This window comes from Petromyzon marinus, chromosome 72, assembly GCF_048934315.1.
Source record: "Petromyzon marinus isolate PM22_M1 ecotype Great Lakes invasive population chromosome 72, UKy_Petmar_22M1.pri1.0, whole genome shotgun sequence".
In the NCBI taxonomy this organism is placed as follows: domain Eukaryota; kingdom Metazoa; phylum Chordata; class Hyperoartia; order Petromyzontiformes; family Petromyzontidae; genus Petromyzon; species Petromyzon marinus.
This window is the reverse complement of record NC_133738.1, coordinates 5094260-5113985: the sequence shown is the minus strand read 5'-3', so window position 1 is coordinate 5113985 and position 19726 is coordinate 5094260. Positions and strand designations below refer to the sequence as shown.

Below are 19726 nucleotides of genomic sequence, written 5' to 3'. Positions count from 1 at the left end.
GACTCATCCAAAGCCCCGCCTCCAATATTCACATATGCTCAAAATGTCTTCCCCAATATATTGCTATAAAAATGTTTCTTAATCCTTATAATTGCTATGCTATGTAAATAAAAAGAACTATTTGATAAACCTTGGCCACAATATCTGGACTTGTCTTCGTATAACAATACATAGATTTCTGTTTATATGATTGTGGTTATAATCTTGATTTGAAGATGTCGTGACTGCAGGAATCCATACCCTTTTGTTCTTTCGGAAAAGTCACGTAGGTATAAAATAAAATAAATCACGACGATTCGGGCGCCTGGAAGATTTGGTCCCCCCCCCCAATGTTGACTCCATGGCTACGGCCTTGGACTCATCACACAGACACTCATAGACTCACCACAAAGAGCCACGTAGACTCATCACACAGATCCATATGCTCATCACACAGATGCCTATATACGCATCACACAGACCCCGGCTGATATTTAAGGTCTGTTCCGAGAAGTTAGTTGGCGTGACATCGATCGGAGTGGCATAGCTCTGATGGGAAGTAAAGTGAACTAATATGAAACCATGCCTGCGTGTTAGCTTTGTGACTTTGTGTGTAAGTTGAACTTTTGCAACGCGTATGTTGAACTTTCGCAAGGTCCCTAGTGTGTATGTATCTACCCATAAACTCACAACATAAAGACTCATAATGCAGAGACCAATTGACTCACCACACAGAGACCCATACCCTCAACACACAGAAACCCGTAGACTCACCACACCGAGACCCATAGACTCATCACACAGAGACACATAGACACGCTGTTGTATACGGCCCTTTTTCCGCAATTAATATCCATAAGAATATTTACGGATGCATACACATAGATTTCTTTTTCCTTTCTTTCGTGACAAACAATATATATATTTTTAATAATGAATAAAACCCGTAAGCCAGAAACACGAAAAACCAGATGTCGGTCATAAACAGACCATTAAAAAATAAAGAAATAATAAAACTCTCGAGGCGAGGATGTTAGCAGCTATCTGCGAAGATCTCCAGATGAACAAGAGTTTGATGTGCCCTAAGGGAGGTCACGCAGAGGGAAGCCCTCCGCAAGCCAGAAACGAGGACGCCCACGGGTTAAACCATATATATATTTTCCTCTGTCATTAAAACAACGGTTCAAAATTAAAATGCAATAACAAGAATAAGCTAAAGTTAGCGGTCCTCGCGCTCACTCCAATTAAGACCAGGCCACCAGATACATCAGTGAATTATTATCCAATAATTAATTCGCTATCAAATGATTTTCACCTTTAATACTTTTACTGTTAAAACAAAGCTTGGAGCAGGAATACCGAGTCACATCAAAGGTTATCGAGAAGGAATGAGACAACGAGCAAACTTGCGAAAGAGTTTAAACAATATTCCAAGCAACCCCGACCACCTTTGTCTCTCTCACAGCGCGGAGAAGCAGGAATTACACCTTATCACAAGGGGCCATCTGGAAAAGCCAGCCGGGTTTGATGAGGAGACACACCCACCCCACACACGGCAACCAGGCAAAGAAAGTTTTAAAGGAAATTGCAATATAATATTAATAATAACAACGTGTTAACCTTACACGACATTCCATTATAGAACCTTACAGAACCAAGGGATATGGATTCCAACAATCAAGAAATGGACCTCTTAAACTCAGGATGATAATTATTTTTCTTTTAATAATTCCATCATAACAATTCGAACCTCGGTAAAACCGAGAGGTGTCGGGAGGACGTAGTTACAAACACGAGTCTTGGCGAACATGGGACCAAATGGTATTTGAGAAATATAAGTCGAAAGAATAAAGAGGTGCTCCCGACCACCTTTGTCTCTCCCGAAGAGCGCGAGAGAGGAATTTCACGCCAGGGCAACCAGATCGTTATCGCGGGGACCATCTGCCACACACGGAACTTAGTAATAGCCCCCACCCCACCCTGCACACGGGCAGCAAAAGAGCGAGCGAGCTTTAAGTTAAACTGTCACACATTTATAAACGCACAAAGTGACGAAAATTAATAAACTAAGTAAGAGCCAAGGTAACGGGGTGGATTAGGCTGGTAGAATGTGGAGTCGAAATGATATTTGCAAAGTATAGAGAGATGGGAAGATCCCGACCACCTTTGTCTTTCCCTGCAGCACGTGATAAAATGCATACGCTCGGAAGAGCATCTTCACTTGGAAATAAATCAAATACTATGAATCACAAGCAGGATCATAACTGTGTATGATAAGATACCAACTGTGATGTGAAATGTTAAACTTAAAAAAAATCTTAACCATTTCTTTGTGCGTCGGAACGCGTACGGAAAAGGGGGGGGGGGGGGAACCCGCCCCTCTCTCTGGGTGGAGGGATTAGACAACCAGACGCCACCAAGATGAATCGAGATGTCTGTTGTCTTGATGTTTATGGCTTGAGGAAAGACCCGAACAGGACCGTGTCATAAATGACACACACACAAACATACACATTGACACACGAACCCCCCCCACCACCGACACACGAACCCCCCCCCACCGACATACGATCAGATCAAAGATAGCTCCGCCTCGTGAGGGGGAGCCGAGAAGGAGAGAGATTTTTGGCATAAAAAGGAGCCGTTTCAGCATTGAAATCAACTCATCAGCCCTCGGGGCCAACTCATCAGCCCTCGGGGCCAACTCATCAGCCCTCGGGGGCAGCTCAACAGAAGAAGACTCATCTCAACTCAGCTCAACAGAAGAAGACTCATCTCTACTCATCTCAGCAGAAGACCCGCTCAACTCATCTCAGCAGAAGACCAGCCATCACCGACGCCGGAGACGTCTCTACAACTCGCCGAATTGGCGAGTGTCGCCGATTGGCGACCCGCTGCCGCTGTTAGCGGCCAGCGCCACCACGAGCGAATCGTGAGCCTGCAATCTACAACCGCCGACGACGGAGCACCAGCGCGCCGCTGCGGGCGTGCTTCTAACGCCGTCTACCAGACGGTCATCTCAGCTACAACAACGCATCTACTCGTTCACCAACGTCCGTCGAGTCCGAACCAACTACTGAAAGAAGAATCAACTGATACGTATGATACACTGCCCCCCACTACACGACAAACCAGACGTCTGCTTGACGCAAAGAATCGATTCCGAACATTGGCCTACTCTTTCACCACTCATACCATTCAACACACACACACACGGGTCATTAACAAAGCCTAAAAACCTCAAGGCATTGAACCATCCGTGATTGTGGAAACATCGCAACGACCGAGTGAATAATCCATCGTTTTTAAGAGTGTTCATAATTTTTCTCTGTAATATTGTGCTGGGGCAGTACTTCTAACCGCATAAATTACCAACTGACCCATTAACAAGGATTAATTCTTGACACCTCACCACGGAGCGCCGCTCGCGGGGATAGAGAGCGTGTTCAACCGGTTCCCTGTCAGGGGTCTGGCCACAATTAATTAAAAGATTGGCCCGAGATAAGGATATCAAAAGGAAACATCGCCACCCATTGAGTCGCGTTGAGAAGTTGATTAGAAATACTTGAGTCGTTCGTTAATATTTGTCTTTCTGCATAATCTTGCTGGTATCCACGAATGAAATAACGAATTGAAACGCATATTTGTGCCTTCGAGAATAATACTGGTTGGAGTGCCCTGTCAACGAGTAGCGTTGCATAATAATCAGTCATCCTATGGTGAACAACGTGACAATAATTGCATTAAGGGCCGCGCATGATCAATGACCGAATGCTGTGTTGTGTGACAACTCAAGTAACGAAGCATTGTGGCCATCGAGTGGTGTTGATAAGGCAATTCGAAGTATTTCAGTCGAACGCTTTAACTTCATAATCGTTATGAATCAATGAACGAACATCAACGTGGTACTGTGCTGACGATTTCAAGCATAATAACTTCGCATATCAGAATGTATTAAGGATTGGATACGAATCAAAGACCAAGTGCCGTGTTGTGTAACAATTCAAGCATACGAGTTTGCACATTATAAAGTTAAGGTTTGATAGAATAGTTTGCATGTTTTTAATCTCTCTCTCTCAACAACCGATCGATTGCGTTACGCGTCGGGAATTAACCACAGGTGCCGCTATCGAGGTGAAACAACGCAATCGTGATGGTATCATGTTAACGCTGTGTTGAAATTCCAAAATCCCGAGATTGAGTTTTCATATTATCCAAAAATTAAAGTTAGCTAGAAATAAAATTGATTAAAGCAGAAGGTTTGTGTGTGATTCTTCCTGAAATTCTGCATAATATTGTTCTGCGTATGAGATCTGAATCCTGGGGACCTATCATAAGCACACTATCACCACACATAATCCATAACACACATAATTCGTAATGTTCAATCGAGAGTAATCGTATCCTTATCGATAATACGGAATTAAAGAGCAGATTCGAATCGACTCTCTCTCATTCACGCTCACAACGCCTGCGTCACTGCATACGATTAATTGCGTTATTCCAATTCATAGCACAATCCTCGTCACCGAGGCTCGACCTGATAATCCATAACGACCTGCATTATCATAACCACGCCCACTCGCATAAATTAATACGATTATCTCTCGAATCAGCATAATTTATGCGCATAATTAGACTGATTAACATAATTTCGGATAAATTATGCAAATCTCAAATTTCATTTAATTTTCATTATTTTCATCAATTTTCATAACACCTATATATACAACAACGCGACACAGAGACCCATAAACTCATCAAGCATAGACCCATAGACTCACCACACATAGTCCTATAGTCACACCACACAAAGACCCATAGACTCATCAAGCAGAGACCTATAGCCTCACCACACAGAGAACTGTAGACTCATCACACAGAGACTTTTCGACTCAATACGCAGATACCCATAGACTCATCACACACAGATCCATATACTCATCACACAGACCCCGGCTAATATTTAAGATCTGTTTCGAGAAGTGAGTTGGCGTGACATCGATGGGAGTGGCATAACTCTGATGGGAAGAGAAGTGAACTAATATAATACAGTGCCTGCGGGTTGGCTTTCAAAGGTTTGTGTGTATGTTTAACTTTTGCAACGTATGTACCTGTAATGGCCTCGAGGGTGTCACCATTGTGTAGCGACATTGCCGAGTGAGGAGTAGTACTCTAAGGGCGGAGCCCAGGTGTAACTGGGAGAGAGGTCGCGTGAGGAAGTGACCCCGAGGTGAACGCGAGACGTACGTGACCGAACGGGAGGGGCAGAGGGAGCCCCAGTTGGGGGTTAGAAGATCACGTGACGGAGACCCAGAGTCCCCACGAGGGTTCTGGAAGGGGGGCGTGGCCAAGGGCGGAGCCCGGCCATGCCAGAGCAGTTATAAGCGGGGTCCCGAGAGGGATCTCGGCGGTTCAACTCTGGGAATGAAGTCGCCCATAAACTCATCTTATAGAGACTTAATTGACTCATAGACTTCAATGGCCTGAGCTTCACGTTTGCATTCCGGAACCACAGAAATAATTGATGCAATCGGCAAATGTATTTGGTGAAGGACCGGATGAAAACATTGACATCGTCTATGTATATTAGGCATGTAAACCATTGTAGGACTGCTCAGGCCAACTAAAGTTTGAGCTGGAACATTGCTGATGGAATCTGAAGGGCCATACAATGGCATACAGTGAAGGAAAAAAGTATTTGATCCCCTATTGATATTGTACGTTTGCCCACTACAAAGAAATGATCAGTATATAATTTTAATGGTAGGTTTATTTGAACAGTGAGAGACAGAATAACAACAACAAAATCCAGAAAAACGCATGTCAAAAATGTTATAAATTGATTTGCATTTTAATGAGGGAAATAAGTATTTGACCCCTGTGCAAAACATGACTTAGTACTTGGTGGCAAAACCCTTGTTGGCAATCACAGAGGTCAGACGTTTCTTGTAGTTGGCCACCAGGTTTGCACACATCTCAGGAGGGATTTTGTCCCACTCCTCTTTGAAGATCTTCTCCAAGTCATTAATGTTTCGAGGCTGACGTTTGGCAACTCGAAACTTCAGCTTCCTCCACAGATTTCCTATTGGTTTAAGGTCCGGAGACTAGCTGGGCAACTCCAGGACCTTAATGTGCTTCTTCTTGAGCCACTCCTTTGTTGCCTTGACCGTGTGTTTTCGGTCATTGTCATGCTGGAATACCCATCTACGATCCATTTTCAATGCCCTGGCTGAGGGAAGCAGGTTCGCATGTCAAAAATGTTATAAATTGATTTGCATTTTAATGAGGGAAATAAGTATTTGACCCCCTCTCAATCAGAAAGATTTCTGGCTCCAAGGTGTCTTTTATACTGGTAACGAGCTGGGATTAGTAGCACACACTTAAAGGGAGTGCTCCTAATCTCAGCTTGTAACCTGTATAAAATACACCTGTCCACAGAAGCAATCAATCAGATTCCAAACTCTCCACCATGGCCAAGACCAAAGAGCTCTCCAAGGATGTCAGGGACAAGATTGTAGACCTACACAAGGCTGGAATGGGCTACAAGACCATTGCCAAGTAGCTTGGTGAGAAGGTGACAATAGTTGGTGCGATTATTCGCAAATGGAAGAAACACAAAATAACTGTCAATCTCCCTCGGCCTGGGGCTCCATTCAAGATCTCACCTCGTGGAGTTGCAATGAGCATGAGAACGGTGAGGAATCAGCCCAGAACTACACGGGATGATCTTGTCAATGATCTCAAGGCAGCTGGGACCATAGTCACCAAGAAAACAATTGGTAACACACTACGCCGTGAAGGACTGAAATCCTGCAGCGCCCACAAGGTCCCCCTGCTCAAGAAAGCACATATACATGCCCGTCTGAAGTTTGCCATTGAACATCTGAATGATTCAGAGGACAACTGGGTGAAAGTGTTGTGGTCATATGATAACTAAATGCAGCTCTTTGGCATCAACTCAACTCGGCGTGTTTGGAGGAGGAGGAATGCTGCCTATGACCCCAAGAACACCAACCCCACCGCCAAACATGGAGGTGGAAACATTATGCTTTGGGGGTGTTTTCTGCTAAGGGGACAGGACAACTTCACCGCATCAAAGGGACGATGGACGGGGTCATGTACCGTCAAATCTTGGGTGAGAACCTCCTTCCCTCAGCCAGGGCATTGAAAATGGGTCGTGGATGAGTATTCCAGCATGACAATGACCAAAAACACACGGCCAAGGCAACAAAGGAGTGGCTCAAGAAGAAGCACATTAAGGTCCTGGAGTGGCCTAGCCAGGCTCCAGACCATAATCCCATAGAAAAGCTGTGGAGGGAGCTGAAGGTTCAATTTGCCAAACGTCAGCCTCGAAACCTTAATGACTTGGAGAAGATCTTCAAAGAGGAGTGGGGCAAACTCCCTCCTGAGATGTGTGCAAACCTGGTGGCCAACTACAAGAAACATCTGACCTCTGTGATTGCCAACAAGGGTTTTGCCACCAAGTACTAAGTCATGTTTTGCAAAGGGGTCAAATACTTATTTCCCTCATTAAAATGCAAATCAATTTATAAAATTTTTAACATTCATTTTTCTGGATTTTGTTGTTGTTATTCTGTCTCTCACTGTTCAAATAAACTTACCGTTAAAGTTATAGACTGCTCATTTCTTTGTCAGTGGGCAAACGTACAAAATCAGCAGGGGATCAAATACTTTTTTCCCTCACTGTACATGACTAATATACCAGGCAATACATACCGCGTGCTGAAGAATCTTTCTCCCGCCAATGCATCAAGCTAGTAATCTTTACACTGTAGGGGAAGCGCGTCAGCAAGCGTAATGGTGCTGAGGCAGTGGAAGTCTACGCAGAATCTCAGTGACTCGTCTGACTTTTTTGACTAGGACCACCGGAACCTGCCATGGACTTGACGAAGGGGAAATGATGTCGGCCCTCAGCATCTCCTGCACCACTTGCTGCTTGTGCCCTTTTTCTATTGGGCTCATCCCATATTTGTTTTGGTGCAGGGGAGCGGCACCCCCCGTGCTGATGTTGTGCTGCAGCAGATGTGTGCGTCCCCGACTGAACACGTCGGAGAACTCGTGGACCAATGAGTGCAGCCAGTGGGCGGCAAATCTGGCCATGGCTCCGCCAGCTGGTCCATCCACGCGTCGTCCCCTCTGTCATCGGACTTGCCAACACTTCCCACGAGCTCTGGCCCTGTCCCGGGGACTCCCATTGACAAGGGACTGACGTGGGTCAGAACCGTTCCCGCCCGCATTGTCGGTTGCCCTGTCCGAGGTGTTCAGCGCTTGAATGAACAGATGCTGATACCCCTGGACAATCGTCTTGGCCCCCACCAGTGCTCTGGAGACACCAGGACGGGTGAGTCCGGCTGGGACCGTCACGATGGGGGACCGATATCGCAGCGGTCTCAGCATCTGGGCTGCCGTGGGAATGGAGACAGACTCACTGACCAGAGCCTTCAGGAAATGTAGATGCGTTCCCTGGACTTGCATCCGCACGTTGTCCAGATCGATCTTCATCGGCATTTGGCCCAGATAGTCCGTCGCCAACAGGCGTGGCACTGGCAGCGTTGTGGAGACAAGGATGGGTTCTGCTACCGACAACTGCCAAATCTGTATAGGGGCCTCAGCCTTGCCGAGGAAGCTCATACTCCCTTCGTTGGCCACGACGAATGTGGTCTTGGACCCCCCATTGTGATGTGAGTTGGGCCCCCCATTGTGTTGAAGGGTGGGCCTTCCATTGTAGTGCGGGTTGATCCCCCCATGTGTTGTGGGGTGGGCCCCCCATGTGGTGTGGTGTGGGCCCCCCATGTGGTGTGGTGTGGGCCCCTCATGTGACGTGGGGTGGGCCCCCTTAACGCAACCTCGTGATCCGACTCCACCCCGATCCCCGATGCCACCCGCAGCGATGGCTTCGACTCAGCTGGTGGAGGTCCTTCCTGAGCTGCTGCGTAGACAGCACGCAGGCGGCGGTTCAGGCCCGGCGGTTTGTATCGCTGGCCCTGGTAGCGCCGTGGTAATGGGCTGACTGCTCCCTCCCACGGTGCCCAGCACCTGGCCCACCGGTCGCGAACAACCCATGACCTGTTTACGGGCCTGCAGGATCCGGGCGGCCCACAGTGAGATGCCCTCGTCGGGCGTCACCACCGGCATAACAACGCCCGCACGGCAAGCGTAGGCTACGAGGTGCTCGACCACGAGGTTCTCGACCGCCTCGTCGGCCAGGCGAGGTAAGGCCCTCCTTGCCAACACCAGCAGCGCATCCCATGTAGGCTAGAGTTTAACTCTCTGGCCCCCCACTGGCGGGCCTGAAACCGTCTGAGTAGATTTCCCTCAAAGCCTGTAGCGTGGTCTTGCTGCACGCGAGAAGGGAGGTGTAAGTGGCGAGCACATCATCATCCAGAACGGATGGCAGCGCTCGAAGCGCCACTTCGTCCGACCATTCGAGTCAGTCGTTTTATTTGTATTTTTGTAAGTGATTTGTTTACCTTTTCTATACTTTGCACTCCTATTGTGTGCGTATTGTTTGTTGTTGTTGTTGTTGTAACGATCTGACCACCAATCCCCGATTGGATGTCTGTGAAAAACACATTTAACGCTCATCAAATATCCTCCTCCAAGCTAAATAAAGCATCTGATTCTGAGTGATTTCCATCAGAGGTTACAAGAGGCGTCATTGGCGAACTTTCGTCACACAATGGTTGTGAAAAAAACACGCAAAATTACCAACTCGAGCAAGATTAATTTAATTTTAAAAAGTACAAATACTTAAAAGTCGCCCGTCTTCCAAGCAACATACTGCATGCATTTTGTTTGACAATTGTGTGTTGAGTGAGAGATCATAGAACTACAGGTTTATACATTGTAATCAGGCACAGGCGATATCCCTCGATCCACGAACGTTTCGGTTTACGAAGTTTCGCGCGAACGCGATTTACAAATGACAGACCCTTTTTTTTTCCTGTAAAACTAAACCATCCATTTAATACAAGCTTTACTACCCGTCTTCGCCCGGGACTTGAATTTGTGTCTACGATTAATTTCATAGTCCCTTCTATTTCACTGATAAACCCTGAAAAAAGTTGATGCTTGCAAGAAAGAAAAAAAGCCGAAACAATTCAATTGAACTAAATCGGATGTTTTTCACTCGAGGAAATTCATCCTTAAGCCACTTATACGTAAGGTCGTTTTAGGCAACTCGGGGAATGATGTGGTGAGCTGAAAGTCGCGTTCCCTTTGACATTCCAGACAGCATGAGCTGTGCAAATTTCATGACGTCAGAGCTCAGCGTTCGAGACTTTTTGCTGCTTCAGACAAACAGATGCATTATCTGGGGGGGGGGGGGGGGGCGGGGGGGGGCGCGTGACGTCAGCAGGTACACTGCGTTGACGCTGCCGCATGCGGGTGACATCACAGATGTGACGTTAATGCTCACTTGCCTTGCAAAATATATCCATTATTGCGCCTCCCCCCCAAAAAAACCCAACACAAAAGTCTATTTTTTATACTTTTCAATTGTGTACATTCTGGAAGCTACCGACATGCGAAATTTTAAGTTTGTTGCACGTTGGGAAGTATGCTAAACATTTCGAACAGTCACATTCGCAAATTTCCCTTTAATAGAGATTTTAACCAGGTGTAAGTCACCACTAATGAGCTGGTGTAGCTCTTTCAGAAGCGATCTGGGCCATCACATACGATGGCAGCACAACCAAGTATCATGATATCATTATTATCGTCATCACGTAGAAATGTCTAGCAGCAGGCAAATAGCCCTGAATGCGTAGTGATGTTGATTCTAAATGTGAAGATGAAAAATCGGAGGAACACAGAGAGATTGACACGCAAACTACAAAGACAGCAGCACGCAATGTCAGGATGGGGATCGAACTCACGACCTCCTGTATACCAGGCGAGGAAGTTATCAGCTCCCTAGCCACTGTGGTACAATCAACTAAATCGAATTTCTGCGTAATAGAATTTCCTACGGCAGTCGCCCATCTAACGAGAAAGCCACCGGGGAGACTACATCATCGAAAATCTGCGACAAAGAGCTTCGTAGGTCATCAGATTTCCTCCCCCTCCCGTCTAAATAAAGATTCCGATCCGCGACAGTATTATGGTGTCCCTATACAGTGCAACGGTAACGTCTCCACATCACCCTCTCCAGTCATTCCAACATACATATTAGTTATTTCAAATGTATTATTATTCAATCGTTTTAATATTCACGTTCAATAAAAATGTTATTACACTTTTTTTGCACCCTGAAAAGTGACAAAGGTGTGTTGAAATTTTTTTTTCGAGTTGTAATGACTGTCCGATACGCTTCCCCGAAGTTTTAGTATTAAATCAAACGGGTAAAGATATTGCGAATTACAAATTAAGTTTAACGCTCGTGAGTCTGTTTTTTAGTTGTTCGAGAAACGCATCGCATTCGGTAAATCGAGCGGTACCTTGTATATGCCATTGGTAAGGGTCACGCAAATCTGCTACCCCACCCACCACCTCCACCCTTGAGTATAGGACTTCCTTTCACCCCCCAATCATCCGCAAACTCTCTGAACACCCTCCGTGACCTGTTCCAAATCAAGGTTAAAGACCTTTCCATTCTCTTCTGCCATGCAGGATCCACTGTCTGGCTCTCGATAAATGATGATATATCATTCACGACTTGGGTATCTGCGTAATGAGTCTATGGATCTCTATGTGGTGAGTCTGTAGGTTTCTGCGTGACGAGTCTACTTGTCTCTGTGTATGTTCACACGTACATTGAACTTCTTTAGCAGCGTAACGCAACAATCTTGACGATTTTAACGTTGCACAGCTCCACTGGTGCAAGCGTCGTGAGACGACCGAGTGGAAGGGCAAAAGCGATTGGACAGAACCCAGGCACGTGTGGGTGGGGGGGGTGCGGCTGTGACGTCACGACCTACACCAGAGCCCTGCTGACCACGGCGCTGATGGCCACGCCCAGCAGGGCCAGGGTCACGTGAGCTGCGCCCACCGGGCGAGGGGCGGCGTTGAAGTTGCAGCCGTTGGTCTGGCAGCACAAGATCGTCAGGCGACCGTTGAAGTCGTATATATTTATGGCTTTGCATTCTTCAAAGTTCATGCACTTCTTGGTGAGGAGGTAGGCTGGGCAGAAGAGAAAGCACGCCGGTCTCATTGTGAGTAAAAATATTTCATTACAAACACGTGAAAAATATTTTTTATTTTTTGTTTTACCAGGTGCAAGCCCCACTGAGCTGCAATATAGCCCTTTTTCATAAGTGACCTGTATGTGTGTGTTGAAATTCTTACGTGACGTATGTAGCCAACCGTGCTAATCTGTAGGTAGAGTCTCTGATTGGGATGCAGAAACCCATGAACTCATCACGTAAATAAACCCACAGACTCATCTTACACAGACCCCATAGACTAAAATTTGATTGAAAACTTTCGTGAATGCGGGAATTCATTTTCTTTGGTTCTTTCGGTAAAGTCACGTAGATATAAAACAACAAAATAAAAAAAATAAACTCACGACGTTTCGATCGCAACACAAGCGGTCGACATCACGCGGAGGGAAAAGTGGGGCAAGCCTCCAACTGCAACTGTTTATAAAGGCTTGAAATGGGCATAGCTCAAGTGTCAGAAGGAGTGGTGACAAGTGCTGCAGGGCAGCATGAATGGATCAGCTAAAGTTGTGCGTGGGCAGGGCACAAGAGTCACGGCACAGCATGAACGAATGAGCTAGTGCTGAGCAGCTTGGCGCTCATCAGCATGGGCAGGGCAGCCAATGCTAATTTTCTCTCCGCCTGATGATGACCGCTTGTGTTGCGATCGAAACGTTTGTAAGTTTTTAACTTTTTTTTATTTTGTCGTTTTCTATCTACGTGATTTTACCGAAATAATGAAAGAATATGAACCCCATAGACTCATTACACACAGAGACCCATAGACTTATCACACACAAAGACCCATAGACACACTCTAAAGAGACCCATAGACTCACGACAAAGAGACCCATAGACTCACCACACAGAGACCCATAGACTCACCACACATAGACCCATAGACTCATCACACACAGAGACCCATAGACTCGCCACACACAGAGACCCCATAGACTCATCACACACAGAGAGACCCATAGACTGGCCACACTAGAGACCCGATAGACTCAAAACACAGTGAGGGCGGACGCGCGTCTTGCGAGTGGATCATGCGCCTGGGAGTCACTGCTGAACGCAAGGGGTCCACCCCCAACCCGCGCTGTGCATGAATAAGCAATGCGCTTACTGGAGCCCTGTTGGATGGTTATTGTCGCGCAGGCATCATGCGAGTTTCCGGAACACTGAATGGCACCGCCCTCATTGCACACCGTATTGTTGATGTTCGTGCGGCATGAGTAGCATTTGATGCTGTGTCCTGTATATTCACAGACGCAAGACACAAGAACAATACCGATCATCATGATCATCATGGCAATCGACCATCATCCCGGCAGACAATCATCATTATCATCACGGCAGACGATCATCCTCATCATCATCATCAAGGCAGACCATCATCATCATCATGGTAGACCATCATCATCACCACGGCAAACAGTCATCATCGTAACAGCAGACGATCATCATCACGGCAGACGATCATCACGGCAAATCTTCATCATCACAGCAGACGATTATCATCAAGGCAGACAATCATCACCATCATCATAACGGCTGACGATCACCATCATCATCATCATCACGGCAGACGATTTTTATCATCATCACGGCAGACGATTTTTATCATCATCACGGCAGACGATCATCATCATAACGCTGCTGCACGACGAATCCGGGCGACCCGAGTTTGATTCCCGTTGCAAAGTATTATTTGTATTTTGATTTAATGTGCTGATCTCAAAGGTGCATTGAAAAATGTGATACTCCGACTGATGCCCCTGTTGTTTCTGGAGTGACTCATGCAGCCAGCTGTGGCTCTAGGGTTTGGTGTTACATGTTATTTATGTAGTTTATTGTCAAAAATTTGGTCACAATTCCTATGATCACTGTTACATTGCATTTTTGGCTTTATTTTGGTGATTTCTAAAAGTTTTTTGGTTTGGCCATGTTTTTGTTTATATACTACGGAGTTAGACTGATGGCCTTAATCTAAGTTTTCTTGTTGTTGTTTGACTTGCATCCCACTGGGATTTTTGCACACAGCGTTGGTGTACGGTGCTATTTCAGGAATATTTTGATGTTTTTTTCCTGGATTTTCTGTTTGCATATGCACAAAGTCACTTTAAGATGTTTTCTTGTTCATGTTTTTGGTTTTTTGTTTGTTGCGGTTGCACCCGATTCAAGAGCCGAATGGCTCACAGGGCTATACCAAATAAATGAAACTAAAAGTATGAAACTAAACCACGGGTGGCGATCATCTGAAGCGGTACCCTGGGGCCTCCTCCTACGAGGTCGACTCGTCCTCAAATGGGTACCTAGTGCAGTGGTGGTGTGTAGTAAACATCGCCACTGGAAAGACAAAGTTGGCCGGGCGTGGTGCTGGCCTCCCACCACCTCACTGAGCTACACACGTGTAGTGTTGTGAATACAGCCACAGTGCCGGAGGAGCGCCGGGTGCACCGATTGGACGAGCAAAAGGGCACGTTACCGGAAGCGGTGCATTTATTGGACGAACTCAGGTCACGTGACCAGAAGCGGTGTCCGATTGGGCGAGCTAAGGGCACGTGACCGGAAGCGGGCTTCGATTGGAGGAGTCAAGGGCACGTGATCTGAAGCGGGTTTCTCGATTGGAAGAGTTAAGGGCACGTGGCCAGAAGCGGGGGGGGGGGGGGCGCCGTCCTTGATACAGCAAGGGGCGGGGCCGGGGCCAAGGGATAAAGGGGGCGTGCGTTCGGGGATTCGGGGCTCGTTCGGGGATCAAGCGAGTTAACAGAGACCCAAGTAGTGAGCAGTCTAGAACAAGTTAGCCACACTCAGCAACAGAACCCATAGTTCATTTCCATTTATTTCCATAGTTCCATTTACTTGGTATTGCCCTGTGAACCATTCGGCTCTTGAATCGAGTGCAACCGCAACAAACAAAAACAAAAACACGAACAAGAAAAACATCTTAAAGTGACTATGTGACTGTGAAAACAGAAAATCCAGGAAAAAAACATCAAAATATTCCTGAAAAAGCACCGTACACCAACGCTGTGTGCAAAAATCCCAGTGGGATGCAAGTCAAACAACAACAACCACAAGACAACAAAGATTAAGGCCATCAGTCTAACTCCGTACTACAATAAACAAAAACCCGGTGTACAGTTAATTGTTTAATAAACACGTTGCCTCCTTATAACGGTGTGTGTGCCTTAGTCAACGTACACGACACACGTAGCCTCAGTGGCGCCTTACCCCTGGCACAATTAAAGTAGTGAGTGAAGTGAGTTAGTTAATATGACAAAATGTAAAAATAAAAACGCACCGAGAAACCACGAAGTAGTCGAGACGGAACAATTGATGATTTTTTCAACGCTTCAACTTGCAGTCTTTAACGAAAAGAGAAGTCCTAAACTTAATTTCAAGAGGTAATGCGAGCGTGTATACGCAGAACCAAACAAGTCCAACACAGCGTGAACCGAAACTAAACACCCCGAAAAATGTAAACATCAAATAACTCTGTCGATATTGGAGATACTGCGGCAACGTCGATGTCAATTTTATGCGTTTGATTTACTATATAGTTGAAACTAATATTTATTGGGTACTTTCTGTTTCTGATATAATGACGAGTCCGGTCATGTACAGCAGTAGGCATCGTCAGGGTCCGGGATCGAACCCACGTACTCCTGTATACAAGTCAAAGTAGTTAACATCTCCACAGGGAGAGAGAGACACACACACAGAGACTCCAAATATAGCAGCAGGCATTGTCAGGGTCCGGGATCGAACCCACGTACTCCTGTATACAAGTCAAAGTAGTTAACATCTCCACAGGGAGAGAGAGAGACACACACACACAGACTCCAAATATAGCAGCAGGCATTGTCAGGGTCCGGGATCGAACCCATGCACATCCTGTACACCAGACGAGGTAGTTAACATCTCTATATATATCGCAGTATCGGCGTTGCTTTGGTGTCGTTGCAACAACAAACAACTCGCCACGCAGAAGTTTTCACACCTTCGCTCACGAACAGCAACGCCACGAGGAGTAGACCCGGCAGGTGGGAAGTCATGGTTAGAGTCGTGGAGCCTGGCGTTGTGGCGCTTTTGGGATGGAAAGTCGGTGAGTTGAGAGAGACAGAGTTACAGAGTCATAGAGAGAGAGATACTATATATCCCTGGAGCGGTGACTGCGTCTGCGTAGTTAACTGGGAGAATTTATAAGCGCCAGAGATTAATGAGATCGCGGAAGACACTCCTACAAACTCATTAGCATGCCACTTACAAACATTTGGAGGTGATATGCAAATATATATGTCGGAGCTCGTTGCTCAATAGCCGCAAACTTGTCTGGCACACGAAGTGGGGTGTGGTGGGTGCGGTGGGTGGGTGGGTGGCCAGCGCCACCCGCTCACGGCCGCCTTTGTCTCTCCCCACTGCAATCATATACACCCACGAACACCTGCATGCACACACACCTGTACATATACACTCACACCTGCATGCAAACATACCTGTACATATACACAAACCTATAAATATACCCACACAACTGCATGTAAACACACACCTGCATTTGCACACACCTGTAAATACACACCTGCATATACACGCGAAACACACAAACATACATATACACACTTACACCTGCATGTACACACACCTGCATATACACTCACACATGCATGTTCATACACGTGTACACACATACAAACACATGCAAACACACTTGTACACACACACGTACATACACACAAGCACCTGTATGTATACACACCTGCATATTCTCACACTTGCATGTACGCACACAAACGCATATATGCACAATCATACCTGTACATATCCACACACAAAGACAAATACAAAGATGCCCCATAGCCTTAACATAATGGAGGAGAAAGTGCTGTTAGCGAGCACCTATGAATGCCGGGACGGTACACGAGGGGGTGGGTGGACAGCAACACGCCCGAGCGCCTTTGTCTCCCCTGTCGCGAAGTTTACACACTCATTTGAGCCTGAGTCGTCCTAGGGGAGGCCCAGGACCGATTCAGATAATCGTCACGGGTGTTGGCCGTGAGCGGGAATCGAGCCCGGGTCGCCAGGTTCATAGCGCACACTCATACCTGCATGGACACACACCTACGTATGCACTTATACCTGAATAAACACACACGCCTGCACATACACACACAAACCCCTGCATTTACCCACAAACACCTGCATATACAAACACACCTGCATGTACACACACCTGTTAATACACACGTACCTGCATATACCCACTCACACTTACATGTACACACACACACACCTGCATATACACGCAAAACACACCTACGTATACAACAGCCGCCATTCGCCACTAAGTGGCGGTGATGTCACCACGATGCTTGTGCCAGGCTATGTGCACTTTGAGACCACATGAAGTGTCGAACGCCCGCTGGCAGGAGGTCACAGGGCAGACCCAGGTGCCACGGGTCGACTGACTGAGATGACTGGCTGATGCACCACCTGTGCCCCCTACTGTGTCAACCTGCTGTGCTTTAGCCACCCGGCGTTCCGCTCGTTGTTGTGAGCGTCGATCCTCTGCACTCCGTTGTTGTTGGAGGGCGACTGCCTCCAACTGCCCTTAGCATCCTTCACAAGCCACCTCCACAGAGGCCATCTTGACACCGCTGGTACCGGTCATCGGCAAGTCCACTCAGTTCCACATCCTCCTGTACCACATCATTCCATCTCTTTTCTAGCCCATACCATGCCCGTTTAGCCCCATCGATCCAGCCGAACAAAAGCTCTTTGGGCATGCGGTAATTGGGCATGCAGGCTACATGGCCCAGCCAACGCAGCCTTGCCTGCCGGACGAGCTCACCGATGGGACTTTGTCCGGGAGGAGTTTGAGGCACTGCTGCTGAAACTGGAGTGTGCCAATAAGAGTTGGGGCCTTACCGTCAGCCCCACCAAAACGAAGCACCTTCCTGGGTATTTTGTACCATCGGGCACTCCACCCCACAACTCCCAATCGGTGATGGGGCAGTTGTGGAGAGAGTGGAGAGTTTCCCATACCTGGGCAGTGTGCTCATGACCGGCTCCGGTTTAACAGCACAGGTCTCGCTTCGAATCAGTCGAGCGGCATTTTCTTTTATTCGGTTGCGTAATGCTGTGTGAAAGTGTGGTGCCGTCACAGCGGAGCCGCTCCCTCGGAGCCGTGCCCACCGCCGTGACGCCGCCGCCGGGGAGTGACTGCGCCGACTCGCGCGCCTCTCACCGCCCCCCACATGAATGCACGCACACCCCACGTAGAGCCGGGAGGGAAGCTCACCTGGCCGACAGGTTTTTATCCAGAAGCCCCTAATGGGATCAAGCTTCATGGTTTCCTGCGGCCGGGAAATTGGGTGATCTACCCCCGAGGCTGACATGCACCGCGGCGCCGTGACCTGATATTAAAGTCGCGTGGTCACGGCAGGGGCCGTTGAGCCACCGCGAGTGGAACCACACACACACAAACACGAGTCAGTGGGCTGATAGCGGGAAGAACGGAGAGCGGACGTCCAAGAAATCACCGCGGTGACGTCACCAGAGTAGGATCCGAGCATCAAAAGGGTGGGAAAATCCAGGCCTCTGATTGGACAGGAGGCCAAGGGGGTAAAACAACGGAATGCCTTTGTTATAGGTAGGATAAAAGGAGGTAGATTTCCGGTAGTAAGGTTAGAGTCCTTCAAGTCATCGAAGTCAGCGGAGTGTTGGAGCCGGCCGTTCGAATCATCCGTGTGACGAGCTTCAACGCAGCCAGGCACAATCCTCCACGGAGACGACCCACAGCATTGCCCTTTCTACAGCCTCCGGCGCCTCAGATTGGAAGTCAGCATAAGTAAGGGAGAGGTGAGTTTGGGTTAATTAATCAGAGGGTAGAAAGTGAAACGCTAGGCAGAATAAATTGAGTCCAGGATCCCCGAAGGATAGGCCAGTCAGGGTCTGCTGACTCACACAAACACACGTAGTTTAGCGGGTTATTCGCGGGGAATAAAACCGTCAGTAGAGGATAAAAATGTGTCGTGTGGTCACTGTGAGTGTGGAAAGGGGGGTGGAGTGATTTATGTTCCTGTGCATACGCGGCTGTTTACGGCGAATAGGAGAGTGTAGCATCTGGTGTTTGCGCACACGCGTGGCTGTTTAAACACTCTTTAAATCGGGGCGGAGTGACTCCCTCCAATCAGTGGCGTGCGCACGGCGGACCCCCCTGCCCTCTAACCCCTAACCCCAAGTTCCTCGCGTGTGATTGGTGCACGGGAAGCGCCTAGTGTTCGCGTGCACGCGCGGCTGTTTAGACGGCCTTTAAATCGGCTCAGAGGCGTCCCCGCCAATCGGCGACGAACGCACGGTGGGCGCCCCTGCCCTCTGACCCCCTGACCCCAAGTCCCTCGCGTTGCGATTGGTGTACGGAGTCGGGCAGGTAGCGGCGTCGGTTTTGTTAGCGCCTGGGTACGTAGAGCGTGCGTACGAACGGATCCCGGGGGCCAAGCGCCGGCTGCGGAGTCACACGTCGGCGACGCTGTACCCTTCCGTTCGCGCACGGGGCGGAGTTTTTGCTTCGCCAG

At 47.7% G+C, this 19726-nt stretch overlaps 1 protein-coding gene across 1 annotated transcript; it reads right to left on the bottom strand.

Moving 5' to 3' along the window:
* Nucleotides 1-9715: 9715 nt before the first annotated feature.
* Nucleotides 9716-16351, bottom strand: LOC116957325 (prostate and testis expressed protein 3-like). Its single transcript, XM_032979406.2, has 3 exons — nt 16150-16351; nt 13270-13398; nt 9716-12123 (listed from the first exon to the last, which is right to left on the bottom strand). Exons 1-3 carry the CDS (start codon nt 16202-16204, stop codon nt 11918-11920), a joined length of 390 nt encoding a protein of 129 aa, XP_032835297.1. The 5' UTR covers nt 16205-16351; the 3' UTR covers nt 9716-11917.
* Between the last annotated feature and the right edge of the window lie 3375 nt (nt 16352-19726).

Bases quoted from the DNA above. Each gene is read 5' to 3' on its own strand.
- LOC116957325 (XM_032979406.2), bottom strand. From the start codon at position 16,204: ATGACTTCCCACCTGCCGGGTCTACTCCTCGTGGCGTTGCTGTTCGTG. The intron at 13,399-16,149 runs GTGTGAAAACTT...GTGAATATACAG, and splicing joins GTTGCTGTTCGTGAGCGAAG to GACACAGCATCAAATGCTAC. The intron at 12,124-13,269 runs GTAAGCGCATTG...TCTTCTGCCCAG, and splicing joins AACCATCCAACAGGGCTCCA to CCTACCTCCTCACCAAGAAG.